The 19612-nt window shown below is 55.6% G+C and overlaps 1 protein-coding gene across 1 annotated transcript in view; it reads right to left on the bottom strand.

Annotated features, from left to right (window-relative positions):
* Nucleotides 1-8492: 8492 nt before the first annotated feature.
* The window catches only part of LOC110560570 (guanylate cyclase D), a 35072-nt gene continuing 23952 nt past the window's right edge, over nucleotides 8493-19612 (bottom strand). Inside the window, exons 14-19 of the mRNA XM_021656562.2 lie at nucleotides 18427-18619; nucleotides 14089-14263; nucleotides 13276-13374; nucleotides 12404-12498; nucleotides 10997-11082; nucleotides 8493-8766 (exon numbers count right to left, since the gene is read on the bottom strand). Coding sequence (XP_021512237.2) covers nucleotides 8658-8766; nucleotides 10997-11082; nucleotides 12404-12498; nucleotides 13276-13374; nucleotides 14089-14263; nucleotides 18427-18619 — 757 coding nt within the window. The 3' untranslated portion in view covers nucleotides 8493-8657. The remainder of the gene's footprint in view (nucleotides 8767-10996; nucleotides 11083-12403; nucleotides 12499-13275; nucleotides 13375-14088; nucleotides 14264-18426; nucleotides 18620-19612) is intronic.

The following is a 19612-nucleotide window of genomic DNA, read 5'->3' as shown; positions in this document are numbered from 1 at the left end:
ATTCACCTCAGCTCTTTTCTGTACTATCTAGCCAGGCTGAACTTCAATTTCCCTCTCCGAAAAGCGGGAATGACAAGAGCTGTTTTGGGATGTGGTGCCAGGACGGGATGAAACAGATGCTGGCTGGGGCCTGCACCCAGCAGGGGATAAAGAATGTTTCTCATCAGCAACATTACAGGGACACCTTTTTCAGGTGTACTGAGGAAGGGCTTCACTGCTGCTCTGCAGCGTGAGTAGAGCACGAACAGAGAGATTCGGGCAGGCTGGGGCTCTCCCTGCCTGCTTCTGGTTAGGGCCTGATCGCTGTCTCATCTACTGGGGCTTGTCCTAGAGCTCGGCTTAAGGTGGGGGCAGGGCAGGGCTGGTGCCATAGCTACAGGATGAGCAGCCTGCTTCCCTTGTGCCCCTAGAGGCTGTGGTTATGGTCAGGAAGCATATGGGGTTCTGTCTTATTCAGTGCCCGGATGGAGCTCCCCAAGAGATAAGAGATACAGGGGCAACCAAGCATGTCCTTCTCCCCCACAGAGGTCTCTGAGGATCAAGCCAGAACTCTTCAGGCCACGTCTCTTGCTTCTCTGTCCTTGGGCTGGCTGGGGAGACCTCAGAAAACAACCTGGGGTTTAGCACCCAGCGGGAAGTCTGACCCCTGTCCCCGGTGGGTCCTGGGAGGCTGGGAAATAAAATTATCCAGCATCTTCTCTTGTGGGCAGATGTGAAGCTGAGAAGGGAGAGTGAGGAGGGTGACGGATCCAGAAGTGTAAAGGGCCCCGTCGGGGAGGCAGAGCTTGAGATGCCAGAGTCTAAGCAGGCTCTCATTTACAAGGCAGCCATGGATGGTGCTTATTCTAAGGCCCGTGGAGGGCAGCTTTCCATCAGCTTCCTCCCAGGACTGCTTGCATCTGCTAGAAACGGGGTGTGTGTGTGTGTGTGTGTGTGTGTGTAGGGGCGGTGGGGGTTCAACATAGCCCTCAGGTGGCGGATCAGACATCAGCATTGGTGTTTTTATGGAAACGCTTCCATCTTGACAGGAGAGGTAGCTTTTCGTGAGCTCTCATTGCTCCCACTCTGAGAGAGTGACTCTCAGGTCTTTCTCAGGGCTCCTTCAGAGGGCTTTGCTCAGACAGGTTAACCTTTGAGGTCATGTGTAGGAGCTAGTGACCCAGAAAGCCAATGTTGTACGCAGCCCGTGTGACCTAGAGCACGTCGCCAAACCTCTGTGAGCTTCCTGTCCTGGCTGAACTGTGGAACGCAGTGAGAAGGCCCATGGCAGCACGGACCCCTAATTGAGTTTCCACTGCTCTCTGCTGAGCACCCGTTCTGGGCCAGTCCTCTTAATTTGGTACAGCAGAATAAAGATGGCCACACACCGCTTTCCAGTTAGGGAGGTCTGCATTCTCATTTACTGGAAATTGGCCTCAGAGAGGTTAAGTGACTGTCTCAGACTGTACAGCTTGGGAGTCAGGAGCCAAGCACAGGCTTCCCCCCTACTCCAGAGTCTAGTGTTTGGTTGTGACTGTCTTCATTCTGGGCCCCTGCCTGGTACCCATGTGGGCTCCCGGGAGCCAGGGAATTCCCCATCAGCTGCCATTAGGGCCCTGATTGCTGGGGCAGAACCCCGGCTTCCCCAGTTCCTCCCTGTCTACCTTCCTTCACACAGAGCGGGTGCTGACCATGCCTGCTGAGAATCATGTGTGCCCACATCTCTTGAAAGGACACGTAGCTAGGTGGTAGCCATATCGTAGAAGGGACTTTGAAGCCAGAAGCCAATGCTAGGACCAGGGAGACAAGCGCACACGGGAACTGGGGGTGTGATTTGCACTGGGGAATGGATCGCTTTAGTGGAGGGAACTGGGCTGTGGAATGGGTCAGGGCAGGTGCTTTTCTGGAAACCTCCCCTTGGCTGGTCCCCATGGCCCCCTTTAGGGACAGGCTCAGAGATTCTGGCCTTATCCATACAAGGGGAAAGGCAGGTCACTTTGAAGCCTGCAGGCCTCCTGAGCTGGGCTGACCCCCAGAGGGCTGGTTTTCTGTTCTTAGTAGTGCTTGGCAGTCAGAGTCATCCATGCAGGTGTAACAGGTGTTGGTGAGGCCGGTTCCCCTCCGCTGTCACACAGGGGCCCCTAGACTCCAAGTCCCGGCAGTGAACACCTCCTGGCAGTGAGCACTGTGACTGAGCCCCCTGAAGCCCCCCCCCAGGCCCCCAGGGAGTGGCGAGGTGCCAAGTGAGAGCTTTTAAGACAAACATGAAGCTCCAAGCATCTTCACAGCATGTCTGTGCTGAGCCACGGACCGTGAAACCACAATACTGCGGCCGGGGACTGCTGGGAACTGGGGGACCCCAGCTCACAGGCTTCCTGGTTAACCATTTGAAGGTCAGATCCCATGGGGCTGTACTCCATCATGAGGGTGGTATAGCATGGCCTTAGCCATGGTCCACGAGGCAGCACTGGGGCTGGCAGAGATGGGAACTGGGCTCCATGTGGAGGAGGAGTTACTGCCAGGGAAGAAGATGTTCTCGGCTCAGCTTCCTCACTGTAGAGTCAAGATCACCTTCCATAGAATGGAACCCAACTGGGGAAAGAAATGGCATAGGGTGGGTGGGGTCAGCCTGGCTGGTGGCGACATCTTCTCCACGGGAAAACCTGAGTTCTCTGGGTGACAGGAAGGAGGACGTCCCAGCATGGAGGAAGGACCTGGGGGCCTGGTTTCGGGGGAGCTGTAATAAGGAGGCCTTGGCCCTCAGGTTCCTTGTGTCCAGCTGCTGGGGGATGGGCTGTGGCCTGGCAAGGCTCTCACAGTGGGCACCTTGTCCTGGAAGTTCCCTGAGGCCCTTTCCCAAGATGGAGACTAGATTCCAGGCTCCTGCCTGGGCTGAGTCTGAAGTCGTCTCCAGGTGCCATCTTCCTCAGAGGGCTAGAAGCCCCACACTTGGCAGAGCCTCTGGGACCCAGCTCCCGCAAGCCAGGCAGCTCTCCACAGACAGGGGCCACCTCCCCCACTTCAGAGAATGCCATCTGCCTCCTCTCCTTCTAGGCCAGTAAGGTGAGAACACAGCCTGTGGTCATGTGGGGCGAGTGCAGCTCTCTCAGCCCAGCCTCCTTTCTTCGACACGTTTCACGTAGAATGTGGAGCTCCCAGGTTCACACACAGCGACGTTTTCAGAGAAGGTGGAGTCCTGCTCCCACACTTTATAAACACGAGAGTTCTCGAGCCTGGGTAGAGTAGACTGCAGCCTCCCCAGGGAGTCTGGGTCAGCAGGTGGGAAGTGGGCCCTAGAGTCTGTGCCGTCAGTGAACCCGGTGGAACTGCTGGTCCACGGACCTCCCTCTGAGAGGCACCTGGACTGGGGTGGCCCTCGGCATGAAACCGTGTGATGGGGAACACTTGACTGAGATACCTTGCCTCAAAAATAAATAGATAGATAGGTAGATAGATAGATAGATAGATAGATAGATAGATAGATAGATAGGGTCGGGGAGTGGTTGAGGAAGTCACCCAACTTTGACATCTGACCTTCACATGCACATTTCAAGCATGTGTGTGTGCCTGCACAACATTTACACCCCCCTCACACACACGCAACACACACACACATGCACACGTGCATACACACAGAAGTAACATAGTCACCACACAGATATCTACACACTGCAAAAAACCAACACAAGCACACGCAGCTTGCTCAGGACACACCCAGGCACACACTCAGCACACAGTGCAGGCTCGAACACCACACGTAGAATGCAAACTGTGGCTCGCATCTTATGTATACACGGCTACATGCCCCCAACCTCCCCAGAGATGGGGAGAAAAGCCTCCTGTCTGTGTGTACAGAAGCACACATGCTCTGACACAAAACGGGCACCCTCGCGCACACACTCCACACTCTTAAGACCTGGGCTGCCATCTTCAGGGCCCATGAGCAAATTTTCTCAGGGTTAGAACACACACGAGCCAAGTACCTTTTACTAGGGCCGATTCCTGGGGCACAAAGGGAAAGGAGGGGAAAGGACATGGCGTCAGACTACAGCCAGCTTGGGGATTGTGTGATAAATCCAGACAGGTCCAAGGAGGCTGAGTCCGGGCATTCTTGACCTTCCCCCCAAAGCTGTCCTTTCCAGATCCGGAAGCTTGAAACCGGTTACCGGGCCTTCAGGACGCCTGCTCTCTGGCCTCTTCCCAGCTGGGTGACTCCGCCTGCTGGCTATCCCACTCTGTGCGTCTAGCAGGCGGGACAGCGAGGCATGAGGTCTGAGCTCCATTTCTCAGAACAGACTTGGTCCCATCCACATGGGTCTCACAGGTCTGCCCAGCCTTGGTGTTCTGGCTGGGCTACTTGCTGGCAGACATGGACCCTGAGAGAAGAACACGCTTGACAGTTGTTCTCCCTGTGTATTTTTCCACCAGCAGGCACAGAGCCTGAATTCCCAGCCAGACCTACGCAGGAGCTGACTGCTCTCCTGTCTCCCTGCTCCCCACTGCTGCCGCCAGCTCCTCAGCCTACCAAGCTCATCCAAAGCCTTCAGGCCAGTGACACCATGGAAGGACTCTGTCCCCAGTTCCCTCAGCCACTGCTCTGTGTCCTTCCCTATATCTGCCCTTTCTTAACCCACTCTTCCCCCCCCCACTCCCGAACCTGGAACCTCTCCTGTGTTCCCACCCTTTCTCCAGGACAGCTTCCTAGCCTAAGGGCCCCTTTCATGTTCCTGTGTCCCTGTGGCAGCCATGGGCCAGGCCGCTCCCTAGCTTGAAGACCTATGATGGCACTTGCCTTTTTTTCTGTCTCTTAGACTGCTCACACCATCTTGCAAATCACACAACCACACATGTCCTCCTCTGTCCCCCTCTTCTTCCTGCTCTCTCTAGCCTACCTTGTTATCTTTACCAAAAGCCTTTTCCAGCCCCACCTCTCCAGCTCCTCCTCTCTGCTTCCCTCCTCCCCACCTCCTCTCTCTCATGGAAAATTCCAGAGGCAAGGGCTGGAGGAACTTCCTAGTGGGGCTCCATGCTGGCTGTGCAAAAGTGGCCCAAAGGGGTGCCTTGTGTTGGAATTCCTTGGGCTCAGGACCCAGGAGAGGACCACTGTGGGAGGCATGGGAGAGATGCTGTGGGGAGGGGAATGTCCCTACCACTCATTACTCTAAGGTTGCCAGGATGGTGCTGGAGGCGGCTTTGGAGTTGAGGCTCAGTTCTACCATAGGCTGGTGGGGCAACCTTGACCCCAGCCTAGACCTCCAACCAGCTACCCTACTTATCCCACGGGACCATGAAGAGGATGGAGTCCCAGTTACCCCATCCGTGTTAGTTCCTTGTGTATGTGACATGAAAGATGCCCCTTCGGCTATCCATGAGAACCCTCACAGTGTGCCCAGACTCCAGGAGAATGCCAAGGCTTTAAGAAACCCAGGCCTTCGGGCTGGGGGAATGGCCAAGTAAGGAGAGTGCTTGCTATGCCAACACAAAGACCTGAGTTCTGACTCCCAGCGTCTCCCCCAAAGGGTGGACGTGGTGGCACGAGCCCCTGATCCTAGCAATGGGAGCCTGAGACTGGAGCTCACTGGCCAGCTCAGTACACTCTGGGTACAGCGAGCCACTCTGTCTCAAACACGAAGGTGGAGAGTCATCAGGATGACATTCAGCATCAACCTCTGGCTCCACTTGTATGCACGCCCACCTGTACCCACATGTACACACACTCGTACACACACACACACACACACACACACACACACACACACACACAGCTGGCTAGACTTTGCATAGTTGGAAGTCCTGGCACTCCTCAAGGTGAGGTCTATATCTATAGATCTGGGGCCCAGAAGGAAGGTCCAAGCTATGAGTGTGTGTATGTCCTGGGAGGGAGGGGACTGCCCCTGTATGCCTCTCTGGCTGTGAATGGGACAATCTGACCTGCCTCCCAGGAGCGGGTACAATAAGTCATGTGATCTGGGGACCGTGCTCAACAAGCACTACCTACTTGTCCCTCGGTACAAAGCGCGGCTAGGGAAAGGCAGTGGGCCCTTTGACACCTGCCTTCTGGGTGGTAGCGGCACATTGAGACCTGCAATCTCTCACTGCCCTTCAGTGGTCAGGTGGGGTTCACGGGTGAGTTGCTGCAGCTGAGTGAGCACAGGGTTGCCTTCCCCCCTCCAGCGGGACAGCCAAGCCGGTAGCCTAGAAAGCTACCTGGTTCTGGAATGCCTTGCCTGCCCCCTGGTGGATGTCTTAAGAGCCATCTCTCTGACACTGGAGTCTTGAACAGGATGTGTGCCCAGTTCCAAAGGCTCTGTAGAGGAGAGCCACGGTCCTTGAGGCAGCTCCCTGAGAGCATACTGGGGACCAGAGCTCCTTTAGCATTGTCATTGCCTCAGGAGGCAGGGGTCAGGGAAGGGAGAGGGCATGCTACCCATCCCCAACTCTCTCCATCTCCTGGTCCATAGATAGGCAAACAGCTTCTCCAAGGGTGGTGGCCATGGTAGAGCTAAAGACAGCCATGCCCTGCAGCAGGCAGCATGGGGGAGGCACAACCCGTTCTCTAATTCTTGATGACGGAAGGGCAGGGCAGGGGAACCCCCTCAGAGGGACCAACTCAGATAACTACCTTTGCTCAGTGGGCCACCTTTGGAGCCTGAGTCACCCAAGGCCCAAGTTTCCTCAAAGGGGTCTGGACAGAAGCCTGAGAATAGTGGCCTGGGCCAGGAGTGGGGACATCTCCTTGGTGACCAGCTGGGTGGCTGCTCTCCTATACAGCTCAAGTACAAAGCCCACAGGGAAGCCAGTTATACCAGCCATGACACAGGCATGTCCAGACGTGTTACAGGACATACAAATATGAGCTGCACGGTGCCCTCAGAAGGGCCCACACAGACACTCAGATACAGTGACACACATACTGAAGCCAGGTTCACAGATTGCCAGGCTCACATGTACACTGACCCATGCACACAGAAACACACGACAACACATGTGCCCAGACACAGAGACTCGCAACAGTGCTTGCACAACACAGGGACAGCTGGCACGTGTTCGAAGACACAGGCTCACTGCTAGGGGCCCTTTGAGCTCCGCTGTCTGCATAAGCCTCCACTGACACATGGGTTCGCTCACATACATGTGCACACCCTAAGCCCCATCTGCCCCACACCCCCCATTTGTGCATCTTCACCTCCTACCCCCTCTGATCACACACGAGCCCACAAGGTAGTAAAGCAGCTCTCTGGTCTCTATAGTGCGGTGGGGACTGAGGGTCAGCGATCTGAGGCCACACAGCTCTCAGAGGAAATGCTGAAGCCTGGGTGAAGGCTGGTTTCCTTAGGTTTGTCCACTCGAATCTCTGTGTCCCTCTGTGTGCCCCAGGATACTCACAGGTGTGTACCCAAGCATCCAGAGGACCTCACTGACTGACCAATCACTCACGTCTCAGATGGAGACGGGGATGAAGGCTTCAGCTAAGAGCCGCAGGCCTGACGCAAGCCAGGCTGACCACAGAGAAAAGAGGTTTCTCCCGGCTATATTTCACAAGTCATGGTTATGTGCCAACAACACACAGCAGGACTTTCCCTCTCAACAGCTGTAGCATGACTGGGTGGCATAATGTTTCCACGGGCTTAAAAAGATTACAAGATTTGCATAACCCGTAAAGTTACGCAGATAGGAAAGGCCAGGTGGAAGGACTCTGGACATCATGACCCACGACAGATTTTCCCAGAACCCCCAGGTTGAAGGCTTACCACCAGCTTCCCCTCCCGGAGGGTCCCAGCCATCAGGGGGGAAATGAATTACATGTGTGCCTGATCTTGCTGGCTTTCAAATCACCTGCAGGGATTTGGGGAGCAGTCTTTGATGTGCCGCAATTGAACGAGTGGGGCTTCTTTCCCCTTTTTTCTTCTGAATGATAGAACTCTCATTCTGCTGACAGCCAAGGAATTCTCCACCCCTCCTTGCCCCATCCTGAGACTCTGAGAGCTCACACGGACTCCCAGCACAGTGCTCCCAGATGCTGAAGTTGTGGACTGGTTCTGGGGAGGCAGGGGAGTAAGCAGGGATGGTGCTTCTTGTGGGCCCAAGGGTGTACTCTAGGCACTGAGAGTCCTCTCAATGCTCTTAGGGAGGATAACACAGAGGTTCCGGGAGGCGCTGTGATGGGAGATCGGGACAGGGAACACACACACATACAGACACGCACACACACAGACACAGACACAGACACAGACACAGACACAGACACAGACACAGACACAGACACAGACACAGACACAGACACAGACACAGACATGCATACACACATGCACATAAATACCGGGTGGGGACACTGGCTCTGCCTAAGGAGCCCTCTGTCCAGCTTTTGCTTTTGCCCAGAAGAGCTCTGCCCCTTGGAGCTAACACCCTCCTCACCCTGGCCTTGGGCCCTCAGCCATGTGCTGGGCCCATGGTTTTCTCTAAGGAAGCAGGGGCTTGGAAACAGTGGGCTCTCTGCATCAAAGTGGCTGGGGAGAGGGGAATTTCTATTTTTATTGCTTTCCTGGCAGGAGGCAAAGACACCAGCTCCTCACGTCACTCATGGTAGCAAACCACCAGGGAGCTGATCAAGCATTCCTAGCAGGGCAGGGGTGGTGGGGGCATCTTGGCTGCCTTGGACCCTGCCCACCGACTTCCTATCAGGGACCTGGCGCAGCCTCCTGTGGCCTCCTGGGCTCAGTCAGACCCTGGCGCGCTTTGGCAAAGCCGGCCCGGATTTCTTGGTTTATGTGGTCCTGCCATGGGTCTCTGGAGAGAAAGGAAAGATGAGGGTCGTAAATAACTGCCGAATGACAGTGGTAGGTGGCTGGGGCTATTTAAAGGTGTCAGCATGACTTCTCCATGGCCACACAATGACTGGTCATCTGCCTGTGTGGCCATCCCTCTGTGCCCTACTTGAGATATGACTCGGGGAGGCACTAGGGCAAGGGGTCCCCTGGACATCCCCCAAACACGTTCACTTTTTCATGCTCTGCCCACGATGCCTGGAGCTGGCCACAACGGGCATTGCTTTGAGCCAGAGAGTGAAGCAGGTATCTGAGGGACAGCCAAGACTTCCTAGACTTCCACAGGAGACGTTTGTTGACACTGGGGTAAACCCCACTGCTTCGCACACCTTAGGTAACCATTCTGTCACTAAGCCACACTCCCAGTCTCAGGGACGCTTTTCAGGCTGGTCAGCCAGGGCAGAGGGAAGAGAAAGAGAGCTTTGTAGAGATGCAATGGGCGGGCTCTCTGAGTGCTGCTGCCTGGTTTGGTGTGATCGGGGTAGGGCTTCTGTCTCTGACCTCTGCCTCACTATTGACAGAAACAGTCTGTGTAAATAGATGAGCGCATGCACGTGTGTGTGTGTGTGTGTGTGTGTGTGTGTGTGTGTGTGTGTGTGCGTGTGTGCCCTTGCTTGTGTGCCTGTGTGTGTCTGAGTGCAAACCCCTGTCAGGTCACACGCAGGCCCTGAACACAGACCCTCCTCTGCCTGCCTGAGGCTCTGAGTCAGGTGATGCTTTTTGCAGCTAATCGCCAGTTTCCTCCCTCCCTGAGCAGATGAATGTTTCTGGCACTTTCTAAAGTTTCTGCCTAAGAATGAAAAAGTCATCAGCTGAGGGAGCTTGAGCTGATAAATAGCAGCCAAACCTGCAGGTACCCAACCCCAAGAAAAGTAGACAGGGGCCGAAAGGACTTCCCTGAAGGGTGGACAGGGACAGAGCCTGGCTGGGGACAGGGCAGGAGGGGGCTGGGGCTTCATCAGGGCATGACCAGATCAGATGGAAAGAGGGAGCATGTGAGCTGACACCTGAATTTCAAGAAGGGGCAGGGGCACCCAAAATTACAATTGGGAGAGTGGAGCTCAGTAAAGGAACACAGTCCTAGTCCAGTCCCAGATGAAAACACTTAATGACATAAAAAATCAAAAGGGCAGGGCCTCTTGAGTCATAGCAACAGGAAGAGTAAAGGCCCTGGGGTAGCCAGACTTGAGTTTTGCTGTAGGGGACAGCCCAGATGCCCAAGAGCAGGAGTCCAGCTGCAGGAAGCAGCAGAGCGAGTCCTGGCCGGGCCAGGAGCTCAGAGCAACCAGTTAGAACAGTGGATCTCAGGCTCCCTAACACCGCGACCCTTTAATGCAGCTCCTCATGTTGTGGTGACCCCAACCACAAAATTATTCCATTGCTACCTCATAACTGTAATTTTTGCTAGGTTATGAATCGTGATGTATGCAGGATAGCTGATATGAGACTCCTAAAGGGGTGAAGACCCACAGTTGAGAACCGCTGTATAAGAGGCTCTGGTGAAGGGACAGTTTTGGCCTGATGCTGGGTCATCTGGGAGGGGCCTGCTGCATTCCCAGCCCAACTTCCCCTTGGTAGACTAAGCCCCTTGGCCATCATGGTTCCAAGGACCTTCTGTCCTTTGGAAACACCTGTGCCTGCTGCCTTTGCCTGTGCAGGCTGCTCCTGGGGACAGGGGAGCGGAGGACAGCCTGATGGAGGAACCCACATGGCCCTCAGTGAAGGATATGGTACCCCCAAGGATGGAGGGCAGAAAGCATGCTGTTAGAGGCTCAAGCTCTAAAGGTCTTTCTCATGCTGCCTTTTGGTGTCTTTTCAATGTAAAAGTCCCGTGTGGAAGAGGCCAGCAAGGTTGGCTCAGACTAGAAAGACCCTCAGCACTGGGTGTGCTTGGCATGCCCTGGTGTTGTGTCCCTGCAGGCCATCCATTTCTACAGCCTTTGTGTGGACACAGAACATTCATGCAGGCTAGCTGAGCATCCTGGGGCCTCCCAAGGGCACCCCAAATGGCCTGGCTCAGCCAGGGTGTAGAGCAGACACAGCTGCCACTCAGCTATGCACAGACAGTACTTAGCATCAGGCAGCTATGTATTTCCCAGGCCTTGCCAGTAGCCAGGCCTTTAACAATCTAATATAATGCATCATCCCTAATGGGGAAGTGCCCTGGCTTTGGGGAATCCCTTCTCACTCACCCAGGCTTGATAGACAGGGGTGTAGGGAGGGGTCTGCAGAATCCCACCTTCCCTGTCAGCCAGTAGGTCTCCTCCAAGCCCTTCCCCTGAAACAAAACAGGAAGCGGTGAGAGGCCCAGGGCCCGAGGCAAAGAGAAGCCTGGCTCTGCATCTTGACAGCTGTGTGACTTTGGCCAACTTACTTCACCTCTCTGTGCTTCCTGCTATCTCCTAAAGCTGCTGTGAGGATTAGATAATGCAATACACACCAGCTAAAGAGATGAAGGCAGGCCTGGAATGCTAAAACCTGAGGCACGCACCATGTAGAATTCCTCTGGGAGACTCCAGAGCCTCCCAGAATTAGGTGGGGAGGAGCTGTAGGACACTGAGGTCCTAGGCTAGCCCACCCCTCAGAATTGACCCCTCTGTCGACCCAGTCCTCTGTTTCTCAGGACACACCTATGCTCAGATTCTCCTGCCCTGGCTGATCCCATCCACCCTCTGCCCCAGCCTGCTCCAGCCCTGTCCTGCTCAGAGTGCCACAGGCAGACACTGGCCCCGAGAGCTGGAGGACTCTGCCCTCAAGCGAGTGCCTCCTGCACTATCCTCCTGCCGTGGCGTCATCCCACAGTGTCCTGAGGTGAATCAGAAAGCATGCTGATTCTGAGGTCCAGTCACAGCCCTGGGGGCCTTCAAGCTGGACCTGTGCCTAGCAGAGGAACTGGGGGAGGAGGATGGGACAAGGTGAGGGAGAAGTCACTGCCTTCATCAAGCATTGCATAAAAAAGAAGAGGAGAAGGAGGGGGAGGAATAGGGGGAAAAGGAGAGGAGGAGGAGGAGGAGGAGGAGGAGGAGGAGGAGGAGGAGGAGGAAGCCATTGTTCAAGGCTCAAAGGAGCTCGTGGGAAGTTCAGCCCAGGATTACACTGTGGCTGTGGAAAGCCGCTCATGGGTGCATGGTGAAGCTATGTAACTACTATTTGGAGAAAGTGGGGATGTTCTTGGGTAGGGGTAGGCTTTGTGAGAGCTGATGTCTGAACTGGGTTCTGAGGGATGCGCAGGAGCCCCAGAGTGTCATAGAGAAGGCACAATCTTGGAGCCATTATCGGATAAAGTCAGGAGCTAGCCCTGGCCTTTCTAATTGAATTTCCTCACCTATGTAACACGAGGAGAATTTGTTCTTTTCACAACTCTGAGGGTTGTTCGTGTTGTGTGCGCTGAGTCCCAGGGGGCTGCTCAGGCAGACTGTTAGTGACCACACTTCTCTGCCCTGCCCTGACTCTAAAAGAGACCCAAATGGCTCCCAGGAAGTTTTTCTTGGTTCTAAAATGAGGGACATAGAGGATCACGTTTGTGCCCTGCTCACACACACTGGCCAGCTGAGACCTTCTGCTGCTGCCCAGAATCCAGCCCCAGGGCAGTCTCTCACCTTCAGTTCAGTCTGGCCTCTGACATCAATTTTGTAGCCTTCATCAAGGCTGAGCAGGGCCTGGACGGCGCTTCGGCTAACGTGGATTCTGTACGCTGAGAAGAAAGGCGGCCGTCACGCCGCTACCTGGTGGCAGGCAGCCTACTTCACTAAGAGCGGCAGTCAGTTACAGAACACAATCACGAATATGATTCCCTCTCCTAACCCTCTCATTCCCCTAGAAGGCTGGTCCCTAAGAGAGCCCCCAAGAAAAAGCAGATCCCATAGAAGGGGTAGGAAGTGTTAGGAGGGGAGGCCTCTGGACCAAAGGTTTGCCTGTGGGGCTGCCACATCCAATTACACAGCGTGTTCACGGAGCTGCATTAGGGTGCACCGCCTACACACAAGGGCAGGGGACTTAAGATGGGGCAGAGATGGCTGCTTTCTTCAAGGCATCGGAGTGGTTCGTCTGCAAGTAAGGGCTTAGAATGTTGGAGATGTCTGCGTGGTGGTGTTGGAGCTGATGCAGTGTAACTGGGGTGAGCATGCAGCCAAGTGAAATCCCAAACCGGAAGGGGTTGCCTCACTGTAAAGGGAGGACACCAAGGCCTTCTGGGCAGAGCGTGCCTGAGGACACTGGGCAAGTCAGTTCCAGAGTTGGTGTGGGGTAGGGGTTGGGGGGGCTGAGACCCAGGTTTTCTGCCTCTTGAGATATTGTCTTCTCTGCTACTTCTCCCATGAGATCATTGCAACAAACAAACAAACAAACAAGCAAACAAACAAACAAACACCCAGGTGGGGGACACAGCGACTAAGTACTGTTTCCCACAGCCAGTCTGGGTTTGTGGAGAAAGACTTTCCCCAGGGTCAGGACAGAAAGCTGAGGCACTCACGCAGCCCGGTGGACTCCATCCTGGAGGCAGTGTTGACAGTGTCCCCGAAGAGACAGTACCGAGGCATGGTGAGGCCCACGACACCCGCCACGCAGGGCCCTGAAATCAAAGGGCATGGGGAGCTCCAGGAGGCCTGACGGAAGCCAGGGTCCTCCTCCCCAAGCCGCCGCACCGCCCTCTGTGTGTCTAGAGCTGAGCACTGTGCTGTCTGGAGTCAATGGCAGCACTGAGGGAGACAGCCAAGCGCCAGGCTCTGGGCTGGGTCCCCAGACATGTGCGAGACAGGGAAACAGTAGCCAGTACAGGGATGAGGAAAACGATCTGGAGACACGACAGATGACCTATGTCTTGAAGGGAAGCTGAGTGGGCAGGTTCAAAGGCCTGGGAAACTACAGCTGAGGGTGGGTGAGGGGAGCCTGGGGGGGGGCAGGCGAGGCTGCAGGGGCCGGTGAGGCCTTTGGGACTACAGAGGGCCTCCGTGCTGCACTTGATCCACCAGAGCCACAGAGCTGGGGAGGGCTATAGAGACTTGCCCTGAGGTCTCTTCCACACCCAGGCGATCTCTGCCTCTTCCATCAGACTACCGACTTCTCCATGTGGAATCGGCTGCCCTTGCTCAGACGCGAAAGGCAGAAAACTTCAAACCACGGAAAGTTTGTCAGCCTGAGTGCTCAGACCCTTTGGTTACCAAGGGTAACCAGAAACAAAGCTTTTCTGACAGAGTAGGGATGCCCTGGCTGACCCACCACCAGTGCCCCTGGGAATTCTGGGAGGCTGATCTGGCCTTGCTGAAGCCCCCAGCCCTCTGCCTACCTGAGTGCAGACCGGCCCTGACACGGATGGGCACCTCAGGCGCATGCCTCATGCGGAAGTCACCTGCACGGCTAAGTATGTCCAGGGCCATGTTGGCGATCTCAGCCGCATGCCGACTCCCATTGCGCCGAGGGAGCCCAGAGGCCACCATGTAGGCGTCCCCGATGGTCTCTACCTGTAAACAGGAACCTCATGTTGGGACAGCCTCTCCCACACCCCAATCCACACACCACCAGTCAGGAGCCCACATCCCACCACGCCGGATCTCACACACTCTTCAGCCTCTGCCAGGCTTCCAGTCCCAGGCACTCAGCTGGTCAGAGCTGGGAGCTTCAGGTGGCCTCTGTCTGATAGGCAGGCGACAGCTCCGGGTCTGTCTCTGGTAGCAGACCCAGGGAGCAGTGTGCACGAGGCCACGGGGCCAGCCAGGACCTCACCTGAAGATCCCTACCAGGGACAGTCCGGTGTCCTGACTCTACTGGCTTCCAAGGGTACTGGAAAGAAAGTGGGTTCTAGGGCAGCCTGTAGAAGACTGTCATTCTTGCACTCATGAGGCTGAGGCAGGAGGATTGCTGCAAGTTTGAGGTCAGGAATCCTTGGGCTATATAAGACCTTGTCTCAAAAGGAGATTGGCTAGGGGAGGGGTGGTGGTGGTGAAATGGGTTCATGTATGCCACTGAGGGTGATGACTGAAGCCTGGTCCCCAGAAGCCTCATGGTGAAAGGGGAGAATGGACTCCATAAGTTGTTCTCTGTTATACACATACACACACACACACACACACACACACACTTGAAAAGGGGAAGGAAGGTCGTGGACCCACCAGGTCCCACCACAGCTCTGCTGTCTGCACAGGCATAGGGGGTCCCTTGTAGCCACGCCTTCCTCTCTGGGGGCTGTATGTGCAATGAGCTGACAGAGCTGTCACCTTGGCCCCTGCCAGCCTCAGGACCCGAGGTCAGCATGATGCCCCCTCCGCTGCTCCCCTCCCCTCGGGATGCCACCACACCACACTTACCCCTCACCAGCCCCGTATCCTGGCTTTCTCCAGCTGGCCCTCCCCACAGCCCAGCACTCAGAGCTCAGGGTTAGCCTCACGCCGGCCCTCACAAAAGTGTCCGGTGATGCCAGGCTACCCGCACTGAGGCTGTGGCTGCTTGTAATGTGGGTGCTTCCTTCAGAGAGTGGCTACCACAGAGGAGAAGCAAGCTGGAGGGCTGCCTTCTACCGAGCATGCCTGTGGAGGCTAACTGTGCCACTGACTTGCTGTGCAACCTCCGTGAGGGAATCTTGCCCTCTCTAAGTGTCACGTGTATCATCCTGCCAAGCGACTGTCCCCAGGGCTAAAGGAAGCCTGCTGTGAAGGCCAGGTCGAGGTTACCTTCTGGGTTTTCGTGGCGGCCTGGGAGTGGGGCCGAGCTGGAGTCAGCCGCTGCTAGCATTATGCTGTTGACTTGGTGAAGGGCAGGGGTTTCCCTTCTAAACCACAGAGCCACGGGCATTTCAGCCCTGTGCTTCGCAGATGGGGGCTTCAGGCCCCAGGGGCAAGCTTTGGGGCTGTTTGATGGATTAGATAGCCTAGATAGTCAGGGTGGCCTCACACCTCACACTGCAGGCCACGCTGGGGAGCCACACTTGTCCCAGTCTCTGTTCGTTTTCCTGTCCCATGCCTTGTTCTAAGCCCTGAGCCCCAGCACACAATTCCATGCTATGTACAGGAAAGTGCTTATTCAGCGAAGCTGATGCTGGGGTGGTCCCTCCACCCCCCACCTCTACCCCCACTCCCCACCTCTATCCCACACTCCCTCCCTCACATCCACCCCTACCCCCGCTCATGTAGGAAGTGGTTGTATGGCTGCTTTTTAGCCCAGAAAAGATTCAAAGCAGTAACCAGATCCTGCTGTTGGGGGGTGGGGGGAGGGAGACCGAGTCAGATGTTGGGAGTGATGAGAGATGCGTCACACATCACAAGGACTGGGCCTCCTGTTCCCCACATCTGGAGGGGTGTGCAGACCTTGTTTGATTTCCTTTCCCTCTGCCGGGAAGATGCAGGCCTCTTGGCCAGAGTTCAGAGCAGAGGCGAGGCGTGACTCAGAGCTGGGAGGGCCACATGTGTGAGGGTAGATTAGTAGAGGCAGGAGAGGCAGGCCAGGGGTGACTCAGGGCAGATCAAAGCACAGGGGGCCCAGGGAGACACCCCTGGGACCCACAGAGGCCAGGGTGTAGGCCGTTGGCCTGCCAGACATTGCTTGGAGTCACGGAGTCCCCAAGGGGAGCAGAGGAGAGACTGAGGCGTCTGTGGGACACCGCTGTACTGTCTGCAGGGCAGGGTGCCTGTGGTAGCCTGCGGACACTCGGGGTTCCTCGGGGCTCTGCTGCTGTCTGCGCAGCCCCAGGCAGGTTTCCTTCCTCTCTGGGCCTCTGGACTGAATCACCAAGTTCTGTCAAGGGGAGTTCTGAGAGCGCCAGCAAGAGAGCCTGACCATGTCTGGGAGGGAAGGGAGTGAATGGGAGACTGAAAAGATGGCAGACAGGGGAGCAGGGAGAGGAGAAGGAGGTGGGTTAGCCGGGAGGAGGAAGGAGCGAGTGAGACAGTCAGGTGGTGTGAGACTGGAACCCTGGCAGTAATATGGCAGTCCACAGAGAGGGGTCCACAGCAAATGCGCTCAGAGAAGAGGCCGGTCAACTCCAGGGGCCTTGTGGGCCACTGTGCCCTGCCACTTTATCCCAAGAGAATCTATGTCAAGAAGAGGGTGAACCTTCTACAAGGGGCAGCAGATTCAGCAAGCAAGTTCAAATCTCAGGCTTACAGAAGCCACTCACATGTGCCATCTCGTCTATAAGTTAGGGGTGCAAGCACGCTCCTCATAAATCCTCATGCACACAAAGCCCTTAGCAGCATCCTGTATACAGTAGGTGTTCCATAGGGGCAGAGAATCTGCCAATAATGCAAGCAGCAGCCTGTTTGCCTGCCCCATCCTCTGATGTGTTCCTGAAGTTGCCCTGGTCCCCCAACCCCTCAGGGCTGCCCCCTGAACCACACAGGTGGGGTCAAAAGCCAACAGGGCCTGAGTAGGGTGGCATTTGGGCTCCCTTCCCCCACTTTCTGTGTCACGTTTGGAGCTGCTGTGGGGCTCCAGTTCCTAGACCAACATAAAGGGCAGGGGTGCGGGAGGCAGAAGTGCGGGAGGGTCTCTACAGCACAGCGAGCTGCAGAGGAAGCAGTGAGGCACTTGCTCTCCCAGTCATAGCTGACACACTTCTCTGCCCCCTGTGAACTGTCAGGACGAGGGTTGTTTGATCCACAGAAGGGAAACAGGCCCAGAGAGGGGTAACATTTGGCCAAAGCAACACATTCAGCCAGACTAGAACCAAACCCAGGACCAGAGGCATACCAGAAAGAGGTCACGGAAGGTCCGAATGCCTCTGCTGAGACCCCTGAGGCCTGTCTCCTCACTTCCACTCAGTCGTGTCCCGCCACAGTGACCCTACCCACAGCCCTCTCAGGCCTCAGGTGTTTGCCTATGGTCCCCCACGGCCTGCTGAAGTGGCCTCACCCAAGCTGGACAGTGCTGGGAAGAGGCCTTCTCTTCCAGGAGGCCCTCCCTGCTCTCCTCACACCAGCTCCTCACTCACACCAGCCTTCTCTCTCTGTCACTGTCACAGGGCTTTTGTCCTCTTCTCCCTATAGGTCTAAGAGCTCCTGCAGGGTGGGAACCAGAGCTGGCTTCTCTCTGGACCCATGTCCCAAGCATGGAAGGGCCTGCCCATGAAAATGATAAAGGATGGGCAGACGCATGGTGGACACAGGACCACTGTGGACAGATAAACTCAGAGGACACACTCTCCATCCCTCCTCCGACCCACATCCCCTGCAATGTGGCTATACCGGCTCCTGTCCACATCTTCAAGCTGGCCACATCGTCTTCCTCGGCCAACAGACTTTGTCAGGAAAAGCCGTGTGCCAATCCCAGGCTAGCACTCAAGAGGCCGGCATGCCTCTTGTCTTCTCAGAACCCAGCCACGAGTGTGGACCATCTCAGAGAGACTTTGGGCCAGAGGCCAGATCCCTCCAGTCAAGGTTCTAGAGATGAAGAAAACTAAGCTAATATCAGAAAGCTGCCCACCTCGCCCTCAGCTGGTGCTTGCTGTGTGTGCGACCAGGGGATGTCTCTTCCAGCTCATTCTGAGGCTTGTAACCAATGGTTTCTTTATATGGGACTGGACTTTGAGATTACATGTCACGAAGCAATAGTTAATTGATTGAAGTGCACAAGTAAGTGGATGGAAACAAATTTGTACTGCCAGCTATGGGGGGGGTACGGCTCCTGTTCTCACCTTATACACATCATGGCTGTCTAGGACAGCATCGAACAGAGTGTAGAGGTCATTGAGGAAGCCCACCACCTCAATGGGCTCACTCAGGGCTGCGATGGTGGTGAAACCCACGATGTCACTGAAATAGATGGTGACCTGGTCGAAGTACTCGGGCTCCACTGTCGTCCCCATCTTTAGAGCGTGGGCGACAGACCTGAAGGGGTGAGAGCGACCAAGTGAGGACCCTGTTCTTGCATCTTGAAGTCTGGGGGTGTAGAAGGGAGGAAGCTCCCGGTTGGCTGGTGTGTCAGCCATGCTGGACAGACCTGTCCTGGCTTTCTGGGAGCAGCTGGCTGTTCCTGGCTTCCGGGGTGTGGGGCAGTGGGAGCTCAATATATGGGAAAAGCTAGACATATGTTAGATAAACGAGAAGAAATGATGCTGAGGGGATGGCTCAGCCAGGAAGGGTGTGTGCAAGCATGAAGATCTGAGATTGCTTCTCAGAGCCCACATAAGCAGCTGAGGCTGGTGTGTGTGTGCTTGTAATCCCAGTGCCGAGGAGGTAGCCACTGGAGGATGCCTGGGTTGCCAGTCAGTTGCAGGCCATGAAGAGAGACTATCTCAAAAAACCAACATGGAAGTATTCTACGAAACGCCACCTGGGGTGACCTCTGTCCTCACACACATGCACACACGTGTGTGCTCAAACACCCACAATTGTGTAGGGGACACAGAGGTGTTTGTGCTCACAGACATGCACCAGGGGAAGCTGGAATGTTAAGCACACAGGGGTGTTCCTTCAAGGGAAGGGATGCAAAACCCGTCTTCACCGGAAAGGCTGGGCACACGGGCTTGCCAGCAGGCTGCACCGTGTGCAGTATGGGTGGCCAGAGCTGGCACCGCACCATCCCCCAGACCCTCCTCTTAACAGCGTTCTTCTCAGCCACTCTAAAGGGCCGTCCTCACGGAAGGGGTCACACGTGCTTTACAAAGAGTTTCAGCGCAGTCAAGTCTGCTCTGGATTTAGCTTGGTCCTCAAAGAGCTAAGTTTGCTTTGTTGTGCGTGTGGGACGGAACTGAAAGTCGCAGGAATGGTTTTTCACCGGATTGTGCTGTGCTTAAATGTGCCTAACGCAAACAACTTGGGATCAGGCTCCAAAGCTGGAACCAACGCTGGCCACTGAGTGGTGTGGCCCCAAACTGGCTG

This window comes from Meriones unguiculatus, chromosome 14, assembly GCF_030254825.1.
Source record: "Meriones unguiculatus strain TT.TT164.6M chromosome 14, Bangor_MerUng_6.1, whole genome shotgun sequence".
NCBI lineage: Eukaryota > Metazoa > Chordata > Mammalia > Rodentia > Muridae > Meriones > Meriones unguiculatus.
The sequence above is the reverse complement of the archived record's forward strand: the minus strand, read 5'-3'. Positions and strand labels throughout refer to the sequence as shown.